This window comes from Pagrus major, chromosome 19 (assembly GCF_040436345.1).
Source record: "Pagrus major chromosome 19, Pma_NU_1.0".
Classification (NCBI taxonomy): domain Eukaryota; kingdom Metazoa; phylum Chordata; class Actinopteri; order Spariformes; family Sparidae; genus Pagrus; species Pagrus major.
This window is the reverse complement of record NC_133233.1, coordinates 11,017,454-11,043,259: the sequence shown is the minus strand read 5'-3', so window position 1 is coordinate 11,043,259 and position 25,806 is coordinate 11,017,454. Positions and strand designations below refer to the sequence as shown.

Sequence of the window (25,806 nt, the reverse complement as noted above, 5' to 3'; positions counted from 1 at the left end):
AATGCTGAACATCGATTAACAACCTGATAATCAGCAAGGCCGCCAGAATATTACTTTTAATTACTTTTGATACTTGAGTACATTCAAAATAAGACACTTAAAGAATTAGTTTAGCTTAACATAAAGACTTAAAGCAGGGGGAAACTGCTAGTCTAGTCTTTGTGTTAGCTTCATATTGAACAGATATGACAGTGGATTAATAAAATTGACCTTAATTTGAAATGATACTGACTTTATAATGTATATATTTTTTCCCTGACAACTAAATCTCCAGACAGGTTTCATGAAAGCCATTAACAACGTCTTACCACAAAAAGGCTTCATCACATATTCCAGTATAGGCTTACGTTTAAAGGTTAACAATATTGCAGCTACAGTATATACAGCTTCAATCACCACTGTCTTCTTGATAATTTAAAAGGGTCAATTGATCATTAGAGCCAGTTTAGCAAATCTTACATGTCTCTTTAACCCTCTGCCAGTCTAGTGGGTCCAGGATCAGACCAGGAGGGGGCGGTTTGATAGTCAATCTGCTGTCCTGGGAAAAAAAGGATACTACTGAACAGGGCAACAGGAAGAAAGATTAAGGAGGATTGAGCCAGGCTGTGAATGCACTTTGACTAGTTCAATACAGTCCTATAGTTCCTGCATCACACAGCCTTCCAGGCAGCGGTAACTTAAGACATGGCACCTCTCTCCCCCCCCCCCGAGGGGCTACTGGTTGACGAAGATAATACCAGCTGAGGTGCTTGCGGCTCATATTAAAATGACCTCCTGTGACTTTATACTGCCAGAGAGGTCTTGGCACTTTAATAAAGTCTAGATGCCATTTATTTATAATGCATGGGAGAGCGAAAAAGAGGAAGAAAAAAACAAATGACATTCTGCATGCAGAGCCAGGCAAGTGTTATCTGGTTGAGTTGAGTCTGAGTAAAGTAAATTAATATGCCCACATCATGACAATATACCCCCCGGCTATTGCTTATCTGTCTTCACCAACCAAAAACAGGTCAGTCAACAGTTGTTGAGTGATCAGTTGTAGGACGATTGGAATCAGAAATGAACACTTGGCACTAAGTTGAGGGTTGTATGGTGAAGGGTGGCACAACAATAGGCAAAGCAAAGCATCAAGCATTCATATAGTTCCTTTGTAACTGTTTACTTACTAACTGGACCAATGTTATTGGGAATACCTGCAAGAGAGAAAGAGAAAACATTTAGATTGCAGCATAAAAATGACTTCAAGCCGTCAATGGCAACATTTCTCCTTGAGACAAGAAAGTATATTGTTAGTCCTGCCATCCTCCCTCACAGTTGATTGAGTTCGCACCCCAGCACTCGTGATTCATCTTGATGAGCTGCATTCAGTTAAAATAACACATAGTCTGAGAATGTGGTATCTAAAACAGCGGCAGGTCGTCGCCATGATTTGAAAGTGTTGCCCCATGCATGTTTAGCTTCAGGGTTTCTTTTGGCTTCCTCCATTATTTCTGCTTTCATCCCCCTGTTGTTGGTACATTAGTGCCAGAAAAGGTCATTGCTGCCCTCTCCCAAAACACCAGAAAATGTCCCAACGACACAAACATGACAGTCAGAGGCTCAAATATTTTGAATATTTCAGAGTTTAAAAAGTTGCATACTGCTTTAGGATGCGTCTCAGCACATCAGTCTGTCAGATATGTGTTGCTGTAGATGCTAAGGCTCATGCACACAGACACACAATCACACAGACATCATATCAAAAGGCATCATAGATGGCAAACTCTGCCTCTGACGCCAAAGGAGGACATGTCTTATCCTACTGCCTGCCTGTCCATCCCTACATCACGCATTCCCTTGTGCCAGACAGCCACTGAGCAGATAATACAGTCTGTCTCATCCCCATGGTGACCAGATCTCCCCCACACCAGGACATCGCCAGGCTGTGGATCTGAGGAGATTGAGACATCCATAGGCTTCTTGCGCTGATCATTTCGCCACCTGAACCAACCATCGACATCTCGTTTTGGGTATTAATTAGGACTGTGAATGTGAATGACGCATTGAGACGCGTTTGAGACACCATGAAGCGCAGACAATGTTAGACCAAAGGTACGTGAACACATTGGCTGTGTATTTTTGGTCGGTATCTGTTTTCAGAGGAATTTGCTCTCGGGACATCGATGCCAACTCCACTTTTTCTCATCATCCGTTTGAACATAGGCCCACCCTCCCTTTTGCTGTACCCCCTGCCCTCAATAAGGCAGTCTGCCCACAAAAACAAACAACCCCCTCGCCGTGGGGAGGGGAAGCATGCTGGGCAATCGGAGAAAAGAGCCCACATAAACTAGAGAGGAAGAAATGAAATAAAAACGGTGCTTTCTTGCTCACATCTCTCCCGTCATCCGCTCACCACCACACCTACGGCTGAGGAGGCGAGGAGGCATCTGTGCAGGATTTTTGGTGGGTGCCTTTCATCTAATGGAACGGTCACAAAATATCTCCAAGTACTCAGGAGAAACATGAGGATTTCCTGAGTGTGCTCATGTGTTTGTGTACATGGACTTTGATCAAACACCTGTCATTCAATCACTCTTCCTCTGATCTCTGCCTGCAAGCTGTATTTAGGAGCCAAACCTGTGACCTGTCTGAGAGCTGTGCAGGAGTGCAGGAGGCTATGTGGGCATATGGAGGTGGAGTGTAATGGATGTCAAACCTCAAGGGGGTGGGCAGATGCTAACCAGGAGACAGGAAGGACAAGGGCAAGGACAATAGGAATCACAATCACCTTATTCACAAAGTACAGTTTGATTTGGCAGCATTGGCTCTGAGTGTCACAATGCATACTGATACAGAGCAGAGAACACTGTACTGTAGAAACTAAATATCACTCTATTAGTATTTGACTATTAAGGGTCTGAATAGGAGAATGGGATAAAAGTAATAATCATACCATGGTCACTTGCCAAAAAAAAAAAAAGATCATTAATTGATGTTTTCATGCATTATGTGATCAAAAATGTAAAGTTTTTTCATAAGCCTTAACTTTGTTTCCCTTGCAACACTTGAGGGTGTGACTAATCCATGTGTCACCAACACTGTGCCTGGTCACGTGCAGTGAGCATACGAGTGCCTGCAGGGCACCTTAAACCTAAACTGTCTCCTTGTACATGTAGCCTATTAGATGTATAACAGTGTATTTGGCAACCCATCGTAACATTTTACACTTTTATTTTTATCTGTCCAAGAGAACGCAGCATCCGTGCTCAATGACCTAGTGGACAATCTGCCATCACTCTTTTCCTCCCGTCGAGTGTCAATCACACATGATTTGCAGAAAGAGAGATGCTCTCGTACTTGTATTTATATCTGGTTGTTGTTGTTGTTGATGTCGTTCGGTGCACATTGCTTTTAATCAACAATATACTTCCTCCAAGTAAAGCAGTTGTATGCAGTTGACAACTAAATATAATGTGATAGTATGTTCAATAACAAGACTACCTAGCTAGCAAGCCACGCCATTGTCCCTAAATCAATGTCAAGATTTTCACAAACAAACGACAGACCATTTGTAGTGAGCTGAAAAGTGGTTGCTTGATACCAGTGAGTTACTACTTGAGCAGTTCCATAGGTTTCTATATATCAGAAAACAATTGACACCCTGCAACCAATTTGAATCGAGTATTCACCCAGACTATGGTATAATATTAGTTGGAATACAGCTGCCTGTAGCTGATTTTGATATTGGTAATCTGACATTTTTTTGTCAAGTATTGTAACCAAAGCAGGTATCTTATGCCAAAACATGATCTTTTCCTAACCTTAACCAAGTAGTTTGTGTGCGTAAACCCAACACAGTGTTGTCACAACATAAAATTAAAAATTGAACCTTTACAAACGTAAAATTGCAACAAAGAAATAAAACGTTTCAACTTATTTGTTGTTTTACAGAAGCAGTCAGCTGAAACAGTGAAAAGTCAGCAGAAGACAACATTTTTAACCGACTTATTGGACTAAAATCAGCTTTGGTTAGCTGGCTTCACTTGATAACATTTGAAAATGGCTAAAGCCTGGTTAAACCTCTGTCTAAATTTAAGGACCAACTGTTTCCAGATTTAATTGCAAGTGTTGAATCTGCACTTTTATTTTTTCTAAACTGCATAATGTGCTGTGCAAGAACAGAAAGTGTAGCAACAGTTACTAACAGAGACAAGGCTCAGCAAACGGTGAATTATGTATAAACATAATACGCAATTTCTACAGTAAAACTGGTAACGCATCAGTCTGCTTGACAACATCAGATATTAACGCCATTTCCATATAGTCACTCATGTAGGCGACTGCAAATTCTCTTACAGTATGTATACACTGCCAAGTCAAACATGCATTAGGCTATACAAGGTCCCTCAGTTAGTCACAGACAAAGTCAAAAAATGTGAGACTACAAGTGTTTTAGCTCTGAAGCTGAACTGTAAAAAGAAGAGAAAAAAAACAGTAACGCAGAGCTAAAAAGGCCCTGGCAGAGTGAAGTAGCTGACAGAGCAGTAATACAGGCGTTATCTACATCTAGTGTGGAAGATTAGCAGGGGACCCACTGCATTAACTGGAGAAGAGTATAAATATAAAACCAGAGAGAAAAAGAGAGGCAGAGAGAGAGAGAGGTGACTTGTTCGTGTTATTGTGGTGGAGACTTCCATTAGTATACATCTCCAAACTGAGAGTTCACAGTTTGAGAGGAGAGAATATTCTTATCAAAAGCGTCTATACAGAGACAGTACTGCACTATACCAACTGTGCATGACCACTGTTTGTCTTCAGCTAAATGTCAAAGACACATCGGCAAAAGACCCTTTTTGATTTGTCAAAGCAAAGGTGAAATTCATGACAGTAGAGCCACTGTTAACATTATTGATCACACCTGTGCATTTCCTGCTCTGACAAGTCAAAATGTCTGTACTGTACTGATGTACTGGAAGGGTGTGCACTTAGTGTTGAACTCATTACACCACTGACAGAAAGGTGATGTTATGAATGAGGCATTTTACACACAGTATTTGCTGCATAAAAATGATATATATGCTACGTTAATCTACTCCCTCCATTTATGATGCATTACACTTTCTAATGAAGTGAAGACATTAACCTAATGGTCTTTTAACATGTTTTATCCAAGTTAAGTGAGTTGTTGAAGAGTTGTCAAAATGACTTCTCATTTGACAAATGATCCTTTGTCCAAGTGTCTAGTTCGTGGCCAAATAACCTTTTCTTCCAGGTCATGATTTTGAACACCAATGGCCTGTCGGAGCAATTATTTGCTGCTTTATGAACAACCTGTGGGGTTCGAGCAGATGTCCAGGATCCCATGTCGGGTCATTCGATTAATTCACAATCACAGTCATTTCCAATCCCTTTCACCTGCCTGGCCCCGCCATTACGGGGCACGGCTGCAATCTAATTTTCTCCTATCGCACAGGATGAGCATTAGGAGCTGCTTATGTTGACGGCGTGCTCCATTGATTTTTATGAGTTGTGCAGGGATCGCGGTTGCGAGCCGCTGCCTGGTGAACATGATCTCGGAGGCGTGTGTGTGTTTCACCGAACATGAACACATGCGACACACAAATGTGGCCATTAAAATACAGTAGAGAGCCTGAGTCATTTGGGGCATCAACTGATTATAATAAATTGCATTTCACAGAGCAGTGTGGTTACAAGTCCCAGCGCTTGATGTTCATCCTGCACTGATTCAGCTCCAGTTATGTTGTTATCCATCTCAGGCCATCGCTGCAACCTTTGCTAATGGATTATCAGAAAGCAATAATAAATGTTCTCTCATGGATCTATGGGCTTTAAATCTTTGGCACACAAACACACTCATCTGTCAAAAAGAGGACATCAAATTTGCCATATGGTTCTATTGTCAAGAGCGCATTTAGTTATTGCAGTGAAAGTAGGATTGCGTGCGTTTGTTAGTGTGTGTGTGTGTGTGTGTGTGTGTGTGTGTGACTATGGGTGTCATTACATTGTTTCTGTCAGTATCCATTCTGCTCTGACCTTCGATGTGTCTCACCTGTTTACCTTGGCGCTACCTGGACTGCTCTGGAAAGGAGCTTATCTGCTGCATTTCCACCGCAGGCAAAGTTGGTAATTACTTTCCCTGGCTGCCATCATTCTATAGCAATCCATCATTATATGGAGCTCTTTGGCTATATACGTAGAGCCCAGTGATGGTGACAGGCATCACTAACTGGTTAGTAGCGGAAAGGCTGCCAAAACACAAGCGCACGGCATGCTGACTTGATTGAATTCCTCAGGAGCAAAATTACGGTTCGCCTTGCCGGAGTGCCCGGCTCGCTTCCTCGCTCGCTCTCAATGTGTAGATCTGAATTGAAGGTGGCAAGTCTAAAAGTGCCCAGGAGCCAAGTTGGAAGAAGCACAGTTTAAGATTTCAGGCAGGGGATGAGGTGTACGTTGGTGGTGGCATCAATGTGGGAAGGAGTAAAAAAAAAAAAAATCTGGAGACGGAAGAAACAAATATTTGAAAGAAAGATTACCGTCACAGCTGCACAGAGCCGAGATGTGGAAAAGACAGAGTAAACAAGCCCGGTCTCTGGGGTGGTTGGGGGTGTTGTGGGGGAGAGAACGCGAGCATGAAACAAAACCAAGAGATGGTGCGAGAACAAGCGGAGGCAGAAGAAGAAGAAGAAGAAGAAGAAGAAGAAGAAGAAGAAGAAGAAGAAGAAGAAGAAGAAGAAGAAGAAGTAGAAGAAGAAGAAGAAGAAGAAAGGAAGAAGAAGAAGAAGAAGAAAAGAGAAGGGGAAGACAAAAGTGGTGGGGTAAAAGGGCAGAAGGATCAACAGAATGAGAGGATGCAAAACAACAGGCGATAAGTTTTAAAGACAGAAAAAACAAAAGACAATGGAGCTAAAATGGAAATTCAAATAGCTGCGGAAAAAGAAATAAAGGCATAAATGAGTGGGTGCTGCATGTGAGAGAGAGAGAGGCAATGGGAAGCAATGTGCGCACAGCAAGTGTGTGTATGTGTGTGAATGCATAAACACATGGCGCTGTGAGCTGGTGAAAAACCCTCAACATTTTCCACAGAGCAATCTGTCGCGCAAGCCTCTAATCAGATTTAAAGAGCAATGACACTCAAATTAAATTATTTTTTATCAAGTGAGGGTTAGGTACAAATGCTTTTTCTTTAAAAGCACTAAATTGTTGAAATTCTTAATGGAACACATGTATTGGCATGGGCGTAATGTGATTACATTAGTGCTTTATTAGAACTTCATTAGTAATGTGATTACACCAATGCATTAGTTAGTAATGTGCTACCGAGGGCTCATTAAACCATTTAATGACTATAATAAATATTTAAACAACAGATTTTTAAAGGCAGTTTGCTATATGTTTGAGCAAACCACACAAATTCCATTCACATCAGAGTCGCTCTCACTGACATAATATAGGGAACACATCACAGAGAGCCATATCCAGTAATAGCTGTTTGTGTTCACTCACAGAAGAATGAGATCCATTATATCAGTTCCTGTGGGATTTGGTCTTGCCATTAAAATACGTATAGAAACCTGCTTCCCCTGCACAAGAGGGGAGATTAATCAGAAAAAATCTAAATCTGGGTATATATACGTCGGTGCAAATGAGGCATCATGTGTATGTGATGGTAACATTTCCATGATCAGCACCTCCCAGTTGGAATCAAGGACTAATAATAAGGCTGTAGCATCTGGTATCTCCGCATTAATGTACACTAATTAGAGGACAACAGCAGAAAAATGCAATTTCTACGTCATATAAAATAATATTCGTTGTTGCCGAGACTGTCACCTGCAATATGCTGGGCTTCTTTTCATTTTCATCTGGGACCATGAAATGCACGTTTTTCAGTCAGACTATGGAGGACTAATGTGGAGCTTCTCTCCAGGCACGGGATGAATCATTACAGTGAAATCCACTGCATGTCCACGCCTATTACTGCTCTGATCAAAGGAGATCCATAAACTTTAGCTGGCTTCAGCTAAATCTGAACAAGTGTCTCTTAATCCTGCCCTGACAAGGAAATCTATTCATTTCATCAGGCCACAGACAGAACAAATGAGGACTTAATCTCCAGTTTTTTAAACTGGGAGAAAATAACATTTCACTGAATACATCTGCAAAAAGACTCTTTTCACTACTGGATGATGTGTTCAAATATCTGGACCTATTTTCATCAAATTACCATTTAAAATAAAGATTAGTACTTAAAAGCAGCCGATATGTAGTGTCAAAACATCACAGCACAATGAACCCAGACCAAAGGTTATAGACATCATGTACACCGGGATATTTTATTATTGTTCGCTTCAGCCATCATTCAATGCAACACTTGAACATTTACAAGGCTGTCACCATGCAACAAGGTCACACTCCTCTTACATAACTTCACTGCTTGTCACCATGTAAAGACAGGTCACTAGCTCCAACAATCAACTCTTTTTTTCATTTGTGCCTCTCTCTCTCTACATATATATATATATATATATATATATATATATATATATATATATGTATATATATATGTATATATATATATATACATATATATATATATATATATATATATATATATGTATATATATATGTATATATATATATATATATATATATATATATATACATATATATATATATATATATGTATGTATAGGCGCAACTCTTCCAAAAACAACAACATGGCTTCCCATTTTCCTCATAGTAGCAACTACCACATACACGTTACAAAAATGTGAGTTTACTAACTTATTTAGACTATAATGGAGATGCGAAAGCAGATAGAAATGGTGCCAGGCTGCCAGCCTGATCAGATCACCAGTCAGGCTTCTTTTTTGCAGGAGATTTCATGTCCGGTGGCAGACAAAGCTGCATATTGAAGGCGAGGTTTGTAAGGAACCAATAAAGCCAATGGTTTTATTATTCTATAGCCATTACATAGTGCAATCAATATTTTCTTCATAATGATACGTTAAAGCAAGAAACTTGTGTTTTGTAAGTTTAAGATACAGTTACAGTAGGAGACAGTTAGCATAAGGACGGGAGGTGTGACTTCCTGGAAATCTGACAAAACTGCCAGATAACTTTTGTCAAGAGACTCCAGGAAGTCTCTGCGCCTCGAACTAAAATAGTACAGCACATAATTCCACCTTTAAAATAAAACTGCTCCTATTAATACACACGAGAAATAATGTGTTAATTAGTGAGCTTCTGAGTTGCTGGTAGGCAGCAGGTTAGCCGTTTCCCCCATTTCAGGTTTTTGTGTTGTGTTAAGCTAACCACCTGCATGTTGTAGCTTAACATTCAGCATTAAGGCAGTGTGTTCGTACAGAGGGCAAGAAAACAAATAAGCCTATTTCCCAAAGAGTCAAACTGTTCCAAGAGCAGCTTTTACTTCATTTCTTAGATCAAGATGTTAAAATCCCATTTATATACATATATAGTACATGCCAGATTTCAATAAAATAGTTAATCATGCCATTTATGCAACTCATTTTGAAAGCAAATCCAATCCAGATGCATTTCGAACATACTTAAATTTAGAGGATTGTTGCTCTTGGCTAAGGTACATGTATGCACTCTATTTGCTTTCCATGATCTGTTCTGTTGAGTGACAATGAGTGTGTGTACACATTCGATATGTGATTCTTTGATTGTACAAATATGTCTACTAGTTTGATGGGTTAAAGCTACCTGAAACCTTAACTTGAGTATTCTGACGTCAAATTTTGACGACCTGCAATTCGGCTACGCTAATATCTTCTTTCAAGACACTACATTCAGACATACACAGGATGCAAACAAATTAAATTTCTCCAAATCCATTTAAAGTGCATCTAAGGATTTTTTTTATCCCCTGATAAAACATTCAGGATACATTTTTAGTATTTGAAATCAACTTTTCAGAGGCCACCCATTACTGCCCCCCTCCACCGCAGGCTTCTATCTCCCTCAGTATCCTCAGCCCTACAGTGAAATGAACTGCCATGGTTAATTCTCGAACTGATCCCTCTCCTTCTGTCTCCACAGAGGGAGGAAGTGAGAATGAGTGAGGCTGAGAGACGGTTGAGGGGGGAAGGGGGGGCATAGATGGAGAGAGGGAAAGCGAGAGAGACACAGCCACCCCAGAAGGCTGAGTTAGCTGTGACAGAGAGTGATGCCCACTTCCCCTCCTTCTATCTTCACCATCCTTTTCTTTCATCATCACTTCTTAAATCCTGTTCTTCTTCCTCGTGCCATTGTGTGACACCCCCCCCCACCACAGGATGATGATTCATCGATCCTGTTATCTCATCAGACGACTTGATGGGCATAGTAAAAAGAAATTAAATCTTAATTAAATTTTCATCTTTGACAAATTTGTCTCCAAAGAGCTGCCATATGCTCACTGGGTTCGGGGGAAAAACACTGAGAGGGAAGGAGACTTTTGGAATCGGCGTTGAATGGGCTTGAAAATTACAAAACAGCACAAGGTGCATTTTTCTGTCAGCCTTGTGCATTCGTTTTTCTATTCAGGAGGGATAGCCTTGGATTCCTACAGATCTTCCACAGCGTTATTACATTATGGATTTTTTCCCCTCCAAGACAAAGTATAATAATACACTTTATACTAAGACTGTTTTTCATCACTTGCAGGGCAAAGGCAGTGTGTGTGTGTCCTTGTGTAGTAGTTATGAAAGTGTGTGTGAATGCTTTGAGGATGGTGCGTGGAGGTCTGGATGAGCACCTGTGTGTGTGTGTCACCTTTTTTAATAATGTGCTGTCAATCTGAGCTCTGGGATCGGCCATTTCGCAAACCCTCCCTAAGTCTCATAACACAGATCCTCTGGGAGTGAGAATAAGTCATCAGCCGGTGGCCGAGAGTCCTCGAGCACAATTGAGAGAGGCAGAAATCACAGAGGATGCAATAAGGGGACAGGGCGGGATAAAACTTGGGCTTTTAAATTAATGCCAGCGCACTCGAACTTAAAGCACTGCCGCTCATCACTCTGCTGGTTTAGTTGATGTGAGGCAGGCAAACTGGCCGCCAGGGATTCTGTATTTGTGTCTTCATATGCCAATCAATTGCCAGAATAAATGTTGGCAATGTACGTTTCTGCAAACCACAGATATTCAAACTTTACATTTCTTTAGGTTGCAACTTTATGTTTCTTTAGGTTCAATTTTCACTTTGGTCTGATTTGATCTGGTTAGGTTTAGGCACAAAAAACACTTGGTTAGGGTTAGGAAAAGACTGTGTTTTGCCTTAAACTCCCGGTTTTGTCTCCAAAAACTTGGCTAGAGATGTCCCAACTTCTTGTCAAAAATATCTGTTTTTTGTCACCACTAACACAGCTAGAAAAAAGGTCCTGAGGTCTCCTTTAAAACACCCAGTAGTGTCACTTTTACAAATACTGGAACACAGTCTCATACTGCGGTCTCTGGCTCGGCAGCCTTCTCGCCTGTAACTCCACCACCATCACCTTGACTTCCTGATATGACAGTCAGGTCATCAATGCAACGTGAATGTGGTATGACACGTATTGTAGAAAAGACAGCATGGTACAAAGGCCTATGACAGGTACAAACGTGCACATATCAGTGGTTTGCAGAAACGTTAACTGCCAACATTTTATCCTGGCAACAGGGCTGTAACATGATGAGTTTTTGTGTCAAACAAATGCTATACAAACTCACAAGTCCATCAATTTGCCTCTCAGTGGTCAGTTACAGTCATTGCATAAGTCTACATGAGGAATTGGACCCACGCCCTCACTTCAGTGCCACTAAAGCAGAGTACGTAGGAGTACTGTGTGACACTGTGTCCTTGTTTTGTTCATGCCCCAGGAAGAGCAGCTGTTGCTTTTGTCTGCTGGGGATCCAAATAAATAATTAACAGCAAGAGTTTGGGTATATGTATTAGAGAGAACCTTTTGAGAAAAAGAGGAAATTGAGATTATTATATCCAAGTTTTGCATTCCTCCGTTTAGCCAAGGCAAGTTTGTCTGTGTAGACCAATATCACAAACAGCAGTCATCGTGAGCATTTTCATATTCTTATCCTAAATGTTACTTTTGAGGTTGATAATGTGCAGCAGTGCTACAAGTTTCAGCAAACCAAACCTATATCGCCTCATAAAGATTCCACTCTCGGTACGAGTGGTTCTTACAGGCCCACTGTTTCATCGGGGTAAACAGGCCTCAGCTCCAGAAGAAGACAATGAAAAATTCCTCACATAATGTGACGTCACCACAAGACATTAAACAAAAAGGAGCTGGCCCACTTTCTTCAGCTCAAGCAGCAGTAAATAATTGGTTCATCCTCACATTAGCATTGCAGCTGCAGCTGGTGAATATTATTTATCAACTCTAGTACATTTACTGTATTGGTGTAAAGCAAAGCATATGTCCTCATATCAACAGGCACTTTAAAATAATAATAAAGATGTAAGACCATGCAGTCTGCTGCTAGTTATAATTATTATTATTATTATGGAATTTGGCTCCTATAAGTGCACATGGATGTGGAGTAGGTTTATTATAGGTTAATTATAGTATAGTTTCCCCAATGATGATAATTGGGAACTTGCTACAATGTTAAATATGACATTACATTGGTACATGCCGTTGTTTCATGAAAAGGCCTTTGGTTCAGGGATGGATTTTTAAAATTGGACAAATGAAAGTATGATGTAGCCACAGGGCTATTCAATTACTAATTCAATTGGGCCAGATTTGAAAATCAGGAAGTGTAGATGGTCCAGATATTTCCAGCAGCCTATTAAAAACCTTATTTCAGCTTTTGTCTAATGAGAAAATTCAAACAAATGCAACTGAATGGAGTAAAAAATGTGTGTCAGTATATGCTAACCGAGTACGTACATGGACATACAGTATACACTTTACACGTAGTTGCCGTTTGTCAGATTTATGTGTACTAGGCCACGCTGAGGACCAATTAAATAGGACTGATGTACCCAATTATGCATATTTCACCTGAACCTCTGAAATCCCAAGGTATTTGTAGATTAACATTCTTATTATTTTTGAGGAATATGAAAAAGAAAGTGCCACAAAAAATCCACATATAATACTGCCCAGTAACTCATTGTGTGAAACAGTTCTCAGTTACTACACTAAATACAGGTAAAAAAAAAAAAAAAAAAGTAAAGTAAAGTAAACTGAAACCCTGACCCTGAACACTCAGTTTGTTCACATACAGATGAGAGAGCCTGCCTGGTCTTTTCAGCACCGTCTAGATGTCGTGGGTGTTTTGTAAAGGATAGGAAGACAGTAACGAAGAGTGAAGGCAGACGTAGGTGCATCTGGTGCTGTAACTGCTGCGTCCACTTGTTTTGACAGGAGGGTCAGGGAGGAGAACTCACTTCCTCACAGATATGCCTGCTGTGCATGCTTCATGTCAGTCCTGCCATTCAAGTTATCAAACATGCGTTATAATTTTGTTTATATATGTGGAAAATCAAATCCACATGTGAGAAAAAGCCAATCACATGAACAAAATGTTTTTTTATGTGGAAGTTTTAATTCATATGATTAAAAAAGCCAGTCAGTTGTGGAAATGTCCAGTTCTCATGTGACATTATTCTATTTTCACATGTTAAAATGTAAGTTCACAAGTGTACACACCCAATCACATGTAGAAAAGTGAATTTCACATGATTCCATGTTCCATGTTAAAAAGAAATTTTCACATGTGGAATTTTGTATTCATATGTGAAAACAGCCAATCACTTACTGTGAAAATGTCCAGTTCATGTGAATTTTTTTTTTGTATATTTATATACTGGCTGTGCTTTTAAGGGGGGTTTGCAGAACTTCTGTGTTGTGCTGAAAGCCGGTCGTCAGTTTGTTAGTGGACTCCATTTCTGAAATAACAGTAGGTCCTGTTGCTCTCTGTTAGCAGAGCGGAGAGAGGCACTCAGAACATGAATAAAGTCACATCCCTTGGACTGTCGCAGAAAATCAGACGTGAGTCCTTCACAAAGAAATCCACAGTCCAGCAGCATTAAACAACTACAACAAACCAAACAACTAAGAGAGACGGGGAGGTCTCATTTTTCACGTCACGTTACAATCCACTCACATATGGATAGTGATATGTTTCACTATCAGTGACTTCTGACCTGCCAACACTGTTCTCACTGCTAATGCAGTTTTTCACATCATTAATGATTTTTGTAGATTGTTAGCTTTGCTTACCTCACCTACTCAGTGTTTTTAATGTCAAAATACTTCTATTCCTGCAGCCTTGGGAGAAATAAGAGTAGCGTGTCCGACATGCTTCAGAGTCACTCAGTTTTGTTAAATTATATCCAGGTCTTTGGACACATTTGACATGACAAACCTAATACACAAAAGTTGCTCTCCCCACTGTCTTTGCCTCTCTGCCTTGTATCTCTGTGAAACGTCTTTAATTGCTTCACATTGCTTTGAAACTTCACTACTCAGTATCTCACTATTAACGTGGTGACTGTCAGAGCTCTGAGATGACACGCAGGATACTGCTAATTGGGATTCAACTTTCATCATTTGTCTGCATACATGCCTTTGTGTTTTGATTCACACTTTGATGGGAAATCTCCATTACTTTGTCCAGCGTTTGTGTTTTTGTCTGTAAGACCTTTACTAATATCTGCTCGTCCATGTAACCCATCCTTTTTAATTACTCATCGTGTTTGTGGTGTGTGTGTGTGTGTGTGTGTGTGTGTGTGTGTGTGTGTGTGTGTGTTTACTCACAGATATTAGCCGTGCCCTTGGGGATGGGCAGGTAGGAGCCAGCACTCCAAGCTCGCCCCAGGTAATTCTTCTTACAGCGGCCACAGTCAGGCCCGGTGGTGTTGTGTTCACACTCGCAGCTCAGCTTCTCTTTGTCATACACACAGCTGTTGGCATGAAGGTTGCACTTGCACCTGTCAAAGAGGGTGAAGGGTGGTTGGGAGACGGGGGATGGCAGGGTGGAGTTGAAAGAGGACAATCATGTCAACATGAGTGAATTTTCCGGCGCTAAAAGAAAAAACAGACAGCTTTTATTTTGTTGGACAATGTGGCTGAAGGGCAGCGTGTCCTTGACTAGCGGTGGCTTTGGAATGCAGTCAGAACGGCTAAAACAGTTGCTTCTTCAACTTCAAGAGGAGCTAGTTCAAAGGAGGCAGGCTATTGCACGAACAAATCTGGCATCATTATTTCCTCCCTTTCCTTTCTCTCGCCCCCTCCTCCACTCGGGATGGTAGCTCAGTTTTAATTGTCCCACTGGAGGATGCATAATTGTGGTAAGGTCACAGTCGACGGGCGAGGAAAGATCAGGAGGGAGAGAGGGACAAAGAGGTGCGAGGGGAGGCTGAGGAAAACAAGCCAAGTTAAATTGCAGAACAAGCACTGAGAGAATAGAGGCATCGAGGCTTGGGGCTCTGCAAGGCGACGAATAGCTTAGAGTTAGCCAGAGGGCGGCATGGAGCAACGGCACGTCTACGTTCGCCGTGACAAATTAATATGAGATGAGATCTCAGAAGCATATTTTCAGTTTGGAAAGAGGGAGTCCCTCAAGGTGCACTAAATCCTCACTCACATCCTGCTCACCAGAACCTTCATTTAACAATAAACTCAGCAAATCCATTTTCTGCTGCGGCTAGATGAGCATTGAGGGGATATCTACCTGTTAAATTAATTTATGATCCTCATGCAGCATAAAGTACTTGGAGGAATATAGAGAACTTTGAATTGCTTGAGCGCTTTTTGAAGAAGTTATAGAGAACAACATGCATCTGCGAGGGTGTGATGAAGCTTTGTGGCGATGCACTGCAAGATTTGACAGTACATACAGCCCACAAACAGAAGATTAAATGTTCCTTTCTCTAAAGAAATCAACATTTCTAGATGTCTTGTCTTGTTTGTGCAGCAGCTCTCTGCCACTGTCATTTTGATCAAATCATATCAAAGTTCTGATCCTTTTCACACAGTGTTTCCCATATTTTGTCCACCCCCTGACTATTTATTTTTGTTACCGCTAGCGAGTTTAGACAAGAACCAAGGTGGAATCACTCACTGCTTGACATCTAACGCTGAAATGTGATACAGCGTGCTTCCAAATCATCAACACGAGGATGCTTGATTGTCAAAGATAACCTGATTGTTTCCAAAGTGGACCATGAGTCACGATCCAGTCCCAGCGCCAACAAACGCTGGCTGCAACTTTGAAAAAAGACTGGAAGTCGGACTTCCAACAGGCATGACTCATCGTAGATTAATGGAGCCTTGGCTTTGTTTGTATATTTTAGGAGTAAACGCTGAGAGGCAGACAAATTGGCACTACTCAAGCCTTTCTCTCTCCTTTGAAAGTGCCCTTTCATTCAGCTATTTTTAATCTTTTTTTTTGGACTAGGACCCAGGTGAGCGCCATCTTTCCATTCGATCCTGAGGCACAGAGTGAGAGGTGGAGGGAAAGGTGTCGAGGATGGAGATGACACAGATAGCCCCACAGTTGTGTTCACTCACGTCTTAGTGAGAAACTCCTGTGACAGCTGGCCTCTTTCACCCTGCCCATTCTGCCTCGCCACGGCTTAGCTTGATCCTCGAACAAATTTAATAATTCCGAGCAAAAACACAGGCTTAAATCACTTACCACTCCTTGACCCTGATACTCAACTTATCTGCTATTTGCCTCAATTTCAAGGGCCAGTGTGTTTTAAATCCTGTTCCAGGTTGATAAAATACCTGGATTCACAAAACATGGAGGCTATCAAATCTCATAATTAAACTATTGTCCGTCCTTACTTATTTGAAAGAACACCACAACCTGCAAAACACATAAGCTTCTTATGCTTCTGACGCAGGTAATGACTGTAGATTTCAATAGTTGAGCCCCCCCTGATAAATCAAGGCTTCACGTTGTGGAAGGAACTTCTGAAATGCTTCTGTATGCAGTTTGGGTTAGCTTTAAGCTAGCTTTTGATTGTAAATAAGGGCAGTGCAATGTCCACGTAACTGGCATATGACCACACTCCACAATGTCACATCAACTTTCACATCCCCACTTGGCGAGCGTCCAACTGTACTGTACATCACCTTGCTGGGTCTAAAAGTGTTCTTGCACCACATGTCTGTAACAAAGCTGTGTTTAGTCTCAGAAGCAGGAAACTAAGTTAGCTGGCTAGCTATACTGAGGAAGCTAAGCTAAGAAAATACAATAACAACAGCATGGTGGGGTGAAACACACTTATAGCAGCAAACAGAAAAGAATCACTGCCGCTATCGTTGTAGCCAAGCATCTTGGGTTCGTCTGACTGCAGGTTTAATAAATGCCAACAAACCCCAACAACCCCTGCCCTACAGCAACTCTGAGGGGAAACACTTCTTCTTTGTGCTTTCAGGTGTGGGGCCTATAAAATTGAGATGTTACGATGGTACAGGGCTCAGTAGTTGATGACTGTCAGCAGTTGCCGATGGACAATGGCCCAACCCTACAGTTAATACCTCCAAAACACAGGCTGAATGCTTGTTAAACAAGCTGAATGCTTGTTATTACATCGTGTCAGACACATTTTTATTTAGAACATAATTTCATTCACACCTCATTTTCAGGTTAAAGCTACAGGGTGTGAGCAGTTATTAGGTTGACACTCACAGCTCTTGTGTACCTTACTTCTAAGATGACATAATTTGATAACATATAATATAATCTTTGATTTGTTATGTTTTTAACTTTGGTTATTCGTGTTGAAAGTTGACCCGAGATGGATCTGATAAGGGATTCTGGGGCGTTTGACAAAAATGCAGTCCATTACCTGAAAATTCTATCTCTAACCCCACAATAATACCATTACAGCTATTAATTAATCAGATGGGATTTTTATGACGCTTAATCTAGGTACTCAGCCTCACATGAAAAAAAAAAAAAAGCTGAAGAAAAATACTGAAAAAAAAGGTTTTCATCCCTTTTTTTGTAAAACTGGATGAAAACTCCAGCACCTTTCATTGTAATATCTAGTTGACACTGACACATAGTAGGTTTTGTATCAGTTCAAGGTCAGTCAGAGTCCATTCGTGGCTAAAATCAAACCAAGATCAGAATGGAGTCCTACACAGCCCTGTTCAATGCACTTTTTTCCTTCTCTGTTACAGAAGTCTGCCTTGTTAGTGTGCTTAAGTGTGTGTGTGTGAGAGGAGTGGGTGGGGGGTGCAGTGTGAAACGACTTCACATGGAGCCCTTTGTGGTTTAACCTTCAGCTTCTTTTAACCTCACCAACATTTTAATCAGCATCCAGAAATGATAGCGCTGTCGGCATAATAATGACGGAGACTGCCAGCGAGGCCCTGAGGGTCCCTTACCCACCAGTGCTGTTGGGCTGCCAATCAGCAGTGGCTCCTGAATGTGGATACCAGGGGAGGCCCCCTCACCACTGCACCAGCAACAACACCTTCAGAGAAGGAGCCAAGTAAACGTGTATTTAACAGCACTTTAATAGAAATTTTCCTCCAGGGTTCCCCCTGCGTATAGTGCTGTGTCTTCATTTCCTATTGGGCCTGCTTTACTTTGAAAGCTTTCTTCATAACTTTACATGCATCTTTGTATCATTCTTCTTATCTCTCTTCTCCATCCACCTATTAGCCTGTCATTTTTAACTCCACTCTACTATCTCCTATTAATAAATATTCATGGAGCTAAGGCATCTTTGTTTTTGTGTGTGGTTACCTCAAAGTGATATTGCTCGAGGCATTATAGAGTGTGCCAGCGACCGCCTGTGAGCTAAAGGTCCTGATATGTATTCATAAAATTACCCATGAGGCTATGAACTCAAATTGTTCGAAAAACAAAAAGAAAAAAAAAACAAAAACGTGAAGTTTTGATTCTGTGTTGTCTGAGAGAAAGCAGCAAACATATTCTCATACCTGACATGAGTTTAAAGTTCTCCTTGAAATGTGGGGGACGGGAGATATCGTTGGTCGCACATATATTATTTTTCTTTATCCAGGTGGAAATGCGAGCGGAGCAGCCCGTTGAGACTTAGCTTACCTGGAGCAGAGCGTCTATGACCTCTTCAGTAATGGGATTCTGATTGACACTGTGGGTGCGGACGACATATTGCGCCTTCCCACTGATGATGCCGACAAACGGCAAATAAAAACAAAGCAAACCGCTGCCCTCTTTCTCAGATAGAATGCCCTTTTCCTTTCTATCGCTTCAGCCTTTATCTACATAATGCCGTTCAGCCAAGTCCGTTCCCCGACACTGCTCGCTGTGGCATCAAAGCCAAAAGTATCAGCCAGTAATTAATAGTAATTATCCATAATCCAAGCCTACAACATCCCCCCCCGCACAAAGCTGCTGATCCCAACAAATTGAGCAGACTAAACCCAACATGGTCCTTAAGTGGGTTAACTAAGTGAAGCAATTAAATTTCAATCTAACGCCCAGGTGTTTTCATATGCAAGCCAATTGGGTCAAACGTGGTTAATAAATGCTTTTTTTCGCCCGTGTCGGCAGTCGGTGTCTGCTGTAAATGAGCGACAACACACAGGGGGTTGTAAGGGGCGGGCAGCGGGGTGGGGGAAGTGGCGAGGGGCGGGTGGTTTGGAAAACGCTCCGGCTTAATTATGTGTGATGAAAATGAAATAGAAACACAAGAGTGGCTGCTAAAAAGGCCTCGAGGTGTGTATGTGTATGTGTGTGTGTGTGTGTGTAGGATGGATAATTGCACAACACACACACACACACAGATTAAGATTTACTGTACAATATGTTTGTCCCACCTGATCTCCCCAAACACACACACAAACACACACACACACACACACACACACACACACACACACACACACACACACACACACACCTCTATATCGAAACACACCACTGGGCTCTTCTCCATTGACATGTAGCTTGCAGCTGCCGTCCGTATTGGCTTAAAACAGATCAGCCTGCTAACGTGTTACCTGCTAATTGCCTCCTCTCCCTCTTTCCCCCCGGCCTGCAGTGCATTGTGGGAAGTGGAAGGAGTGAGATCTCGGCACCAGCTCTCCTGGGATGGACCTCAGCCCCCAACCTTCTCCTAATTATATACTTCTTCGCCATCCCTCCTTCCCCTCTCACTAGAAAGTGGGCAGTAAGAGCAAAGTGGAGGCTGTGGGAAAAATCATGGCAGATTCTCTGTATTATTTCTCTCTTAAATGTCAATTTTTGGTTCAAATTGTTGGCATGAGGACATACTTTTATGGAGCCACTGCACAAGGAGACATAATAGGCCTATTCAGTAGATACAGCATAGTTCTACCAGATATAACTACAAGACTTAAATGAGAAAAGTAACACACATGGTAAATACACTGGCTGTTTGGGTACTAAACAGGTTGAACTGATTTGTCTTCACACAGCTTAAGTTCACTTTGTAAGTACATAATATGCAGCATTTAAATCAGGTGGATACGCAGGCTGACAGACATGCAGACCTCATATGAGAACATCTCACAATGTCATGTCATTTTGGTCTGTTAAGGCTGCTTCAGCTCCACTGTAAAAAGAAAAAGTAAGATGAATTATCTTAAATTAAATTATCAAAATAATTAGATTAAAAAAATAGCAGTTAGAGTTTTAAATGTACTTTAAAGCAGTATTAAGTATTTAAATATTAATACAAACAGGCTTGTATTTTGAGTTAGGGTGAGGTAAGAACAAAAGAGTTATAAAATAATGGAATATATAACCAAAACTGTCACTACAAAAGTTACATAGCGCACCTTTGATGAGACATTATGACTTCTTGCTGGTTCTGAGTAACTTATGTAATGCTTGAAACTAGAATTAACAGGATTATAAAGCCGTTTGATCAACACTGACAGGAACAAAGTGTTAAATTTTGTCAGAATTTCTTATTTCAAGCATCTTTACTTGTATCTCTTCTAATATGAAGAACAGAACTGTTTGTATCGGCCAGTCCAAGGATAAATCCAATAAACTTGAATAAAGCCTGATTTTGAGATAATGGCATTTGTTAAATTTAAGCAAATTTTCCAACAAATTGAGAGAATAACTGTTGCATCTTACTTTGTAGCCAGACAAATGTATTTGTTTTGAGCCAGGCAGCACCACTTTGAAGCCATTTGCAGGCTCTTTGAAACTACATATATTTAATTGTTTTAAAATGTTCCTGTTCTGTTTGTAGATAATTTTTCTTATTTTAAAGAAGACATTTTATGCTCATTTTCAGGTTCATAATTTGATTTTGGGTTACCACTAGAATATGTTTAAATGCTTTAATGCTCAAATAACACATCAGTTTTCTCATACAGTCCAGTGGAGCAGCACATTATTCCCCCCTCTGTCTGAAACGCTCTGTTTTAGCTCCTGTCTCTTCAAGCCACCCTCTTGAATACCCAGTCTCCTCTGATTGGTCAGCTCACACATGCATGACCCAGCACCGCTAACAACAACAGAGCAGCTGTGCTAAATCAATTCTTACGTGCCAAACTAGCCACTAGAAATAAATAATGCAAATGAGTGACATGGTGACGCAGTGTGATGTCACACAGTCACAGAATTAAGGGCAAGGCTCCTGACGAGGTGTTCGGGAGCAGTGTTTTCTGTGGGAGAGAGGAGCTTCTGTTGGTGCGGACCTCTTTAACATTATTTTACATGCATTTTCCCTTGTTTTTATGAGCTGACTTTTTGTAGTGTGATGATATAAAAACTTCCTCTGCAGTCAGGGCGATCACTAACGGCAGCCAGGCTGTGCAAATATGGGATACATATTTTAACCTCTTTTTTCAGTCTTATCACCTTCATCCATGTTTATTTATCTGTTCAGTTGGTGAGCAGAGAGGGACACACAAGAGAGAAAAACTTTTCCAGGAACTGGTTTGTGGACAGAAGGGGCAGCGTTGGCAAACAACAGTTTTCATTATAGTTTGCAAAGATGTAGCATACATGAACAAATTACCTCGTGCAGGGGAGTTAAGCCTCTACAGAGGCTACAGTCATAACTGCGTGACTGCATTGCCTGGCGATATATTTACAGCAATACATATTAGAAAAGTGATATGCTTAAGTAGCCAATTAAGCCTCGGAGTGGCACACACAGTGGTGACCCAGCTGGTGAACTTGGCAGCTAGCTCAAAAACTGCAGCACTTATTTTAATGATCGTTTTGTTGAGCTGATGATTGTTTCTATGTACGTTCCTCTGAAAATAATTCATTATAAATCTAAAAAATATAACGAGATCTTGTTAAACTAAAATGACAGCACAATAATTATCCATCTTAGCAGCTCTACTGCGAAACCAGCCACAAAACATCAACATAACAGCGATTCATATTTTGCAGTGCGGGTTAAATTGAGCCATGCAGGTAAATGTGCCGTCTGCCTGCATCAATCCGTCCAGGCCATCCATCTATCGAATCCTCAGCATTACTAATGTATGGAGTTGGACATGCTATCCAAGCAGGAGTCAATCAAGAGGTCTTTACCGCCTGTGACATGCCAAGCCAGTTCAATAGAATCGACATGCTGGGCCTCACTGATACTGCTCTCAGCTAAAGACTATTGGCCGTGGACCCGGCGACATAAAGTGCACTGCGGAGGAGTGAGAGAGCTCCATCAGGGGGGAGGACGGTGTCACACAGATTCGAGGCGAGGCCAGGTGGAGAGGTGATATTAAGCGATCCTGTCATTTCATAAGCGACACCACTGATTGGAGCCCTTAAAGGAAGTAACTCCCCAAAGATCCTGCAGCATTGATCGGTTTGGGTCGGTGGCTAGTCCGCAGACTGTGTGAGGTTAGACTGCACTTGACCTCTGTGTGTGTATGCGTGTGTGAGAGAGAGAGTGTGTGAATAGAAAGAGAGAGTGTATGTGGAATGTTGCAGCATAAAACACAGCAACACATTAATAAGCTAATATTTTTTCGCACAAATAAATACCTGTTTTGTACTCAGTATCACCGATTTGTTGAAACATTTAATCCTATGGGATAGAATTGCTGAAAACATTGAAAATAATAAAAGCCATTACTTGTTAATTGTATTCTGTTATCTTGTTGCTTCTTGCAAATGTCACCAGCCATTAAACTTTGGCAACCCTCCTCCTTGTTACATAATCCTGATGCCTGGAGCAGACGTCTTCCATGGCTACGCCCACCAGGGGCCAGAATGTGAAACCAGGGTAGGACCCAAAGAGCAGGTGTAATTACAGAAAATGCTGGCAGTTTTCCAGCTAGCAGAAGGGTTAACTTTTCAACCCCGAGCGAGGGTCATTAATAGCTCTGGAGGAAACGTTGCACACTGTTGTCTTGAAAACGTGAGCCCCTGACAGACCAGAGGGGGCAATGTTTCCTCTAAATTAAATGAGAGGCTGCACGGCCTCCTGGTGATTAATGGGAACAGCATGAGACGTAAAGAATTGCTTGAAGGTGAGCATGCAGGTGTGTTTGTGTGTGTGTGAGAGAGAAAGGAGAAGACAGATGAAGATTTAGATAGAGAGAGGAGAACTGGGTTTGTGTGTGTTTATATCTGGGCCATATATGTATTTATGCCTTCCGTAACGGCATTTCAGGCCAGTGTTTTTGGCAATTGTTATTCTCTAATAAATCAGGAAGAATGTGTCTTAATATGAGGCCATACTGAATTTATATGCAAGCAAAATGACAGAAAAATTGGCACCACTTAAACTAAGATGTTTGGGTGAATGTAATATATACTGGAGCACCTTCCAGCAAGAATATAAGACTGCAAAAATATGGGACAATAAAAATTAATACAACCGGTAACCGAAAATGCTTTCTTGTTGCAGATTGACAACTGCAGCAGGGGAAGTGTATTTATGATCAAGCATCTGGGAAAGCCTGTAACATTTGCGGCATAGTTATTCTATTGAGCAACTAGATTAGAGGAGAGATGAAGAAGAAACTTTTTTAGAGAGGGGGGGAGCAAACGGTATCAACTTTTCAGTACTAGCTATGCTGCAAAGTAAAAGACACACACTAAATGCGTTTAATGGAAGTTGTCCGTTCACCACAGCACAGACCAACAGTGCATTTATAGTAAAATAGTGAAAAATGCAGCTTTTTAAAATTGGTTCCAATTTACTTAATTGGTGGAAACCCCCTTGAGATGAACCATCTTGTTTCAAGGGGTCCTCTGACGAGGCTCTAATGAGTATATACAGCATAATTTATTCAGCGCAAGGCCACACCAAACTTTTCAGCTGGCCATATGACAGGAAAGCTGCACTGCTAAAAATAGCATGTTTGCATTAATTAATTCAATAGCAAAATATGAGAGATGGGATTTTTGGATAAATGGTGACTGAAATTGATTTATCACTGCAGACTGACTGCTGCAGCAGGGGGAATGTATTTGTAATTCAACATCTGGGAAAAGCAGGTGTTAACTTTTGGTCATACATTTGAGAACAACAGGGCGACGGGATGTAAAGATTAGAGACTATTACCATTCTCCACATCTTTGCTTCAGTTGCTGCTACCTTGCAATAAAAGAACAGTTATGTGACAGACACTATAAATATTGCGGCAAACTAAAAGACAAGTTCTGTTTACAGGAGCTGTCTGTTCAGCACCACAAAACAAGCCAAAAGACCAGCAAAGCCACAGCCCTCTGATCCGTGTCAGAGACACAAACATGATGTCTAAAAATCCTTCAGAAACGAACAAATCACAAATACCTTCCACATTCATGTTTTGTAATTCAAGGAAGCCTTTTTAATTAAAACTGACCTTTCTGTTCAGTGCTGAGAGCGTTACTAAGTGATCCACAAGACAGCCTTCCTTCCTGCACGAAGCATGTGTGATTGAAACTCCAGAATAACATTTAAAAAAACAATATTTCTTTTTGTTAGCAGCAGAAATATTTCTATTGCTCAATTTCTTTCAGCATGTGCACAATACGCACCCTAAAAATGTGTAAAAATCTCTAAAAATGTTATGATAAAAAAACCCAATTTTTTGATGCTATTTATGGATACCTTTTTTCTGCGTTGACCATTAAATATATTTACACTTATGAATTATCTCTATTTATAGTAGTATGCAATGTCACTGGCAGAGTCCGGCATTCTCATCCTCGCGGGATTCACAGAAAAAGACTACATGTACTGTAGGAATTTCAGAAGACTGTGTGCGTAATTTGTGTGAACACTACAAAAATGTATTTGTGGACAGCTTTGTAAGTCAAACCTATTGACTTTTGTCCAAAGCCTCTAATCACCCTCATCTTCGTCATCACCCCACATCACCACTGACCCATCGTGCTCCAGCAAGTTACATTTCCTTGCTAAAGCAGCAAAGGTCTGTAAAATTCAATATAGCACGTTTCCTTTGCTTGATTGTTATTCTCCTCCTCTTTTGTCAGTTGCGGCTCTATTGTATGCTCCTGTTCTGCTTGAAGGCTAAAGCACCGTCGGATGGCCATACATAATGAGTGCCTGCATTCATTGTCCTCCGCAAAAGATAACTCGCTCAGAATCGCTTTTCATGACTCAATGATCCCATTATCAAGCAGTTTTTATTCATCACTCCCTGTCGTCTTCAGATCAGAATCGAATATCTCGCTTGGGGAGGTAACCACATCAGCGCTGTCACTGTGTGTGTGTATTTGTGTGTACAAGACGTGAATTAGACAAACAGAAACAGTACGATGACGCTGTCAACACTTCTCCTTCTGTTAGAAATGCTGTATCTGCTTCAGCTTATGAGAGGGAAATACTGCCATATGGTGTTTTCTTCACTGACGAGGCTCTCTTCTCATGTCGCCCATGCCGATATGGCT

General features: G+C 41.1%; 1 protein-coding gene across 3 annotated transcripts in view; it reads right to left on the bottom strand.

The window, feature by feature from the left end:
- Positions 1-25,806, bottom strand: part of ntng1a (netrin g1a) — a 102,125-nt gene that overhangs the window by 18,636 nt on the left and 57,683 nt on the right. For all 3 annotated transcript variants that reach the window (XM_073488530.1, XM_073488531.1, XM_073488532.1), the window contains exons 3-4: positions 14,772-14,944; positions 1,167-1,193 (exon numbers count right to left, since the gene is read on the bottom strand). In XM_073488530.1, the coding sequence (XP_073344631.1) occupies positions 1,167-1,193; positions 14,772-14,944 (200 nt within the window). The remainder of the gene's footprint in view (positions 1-1,166; positions 1,194-14,771; positions 14,945-25,806) is intronic.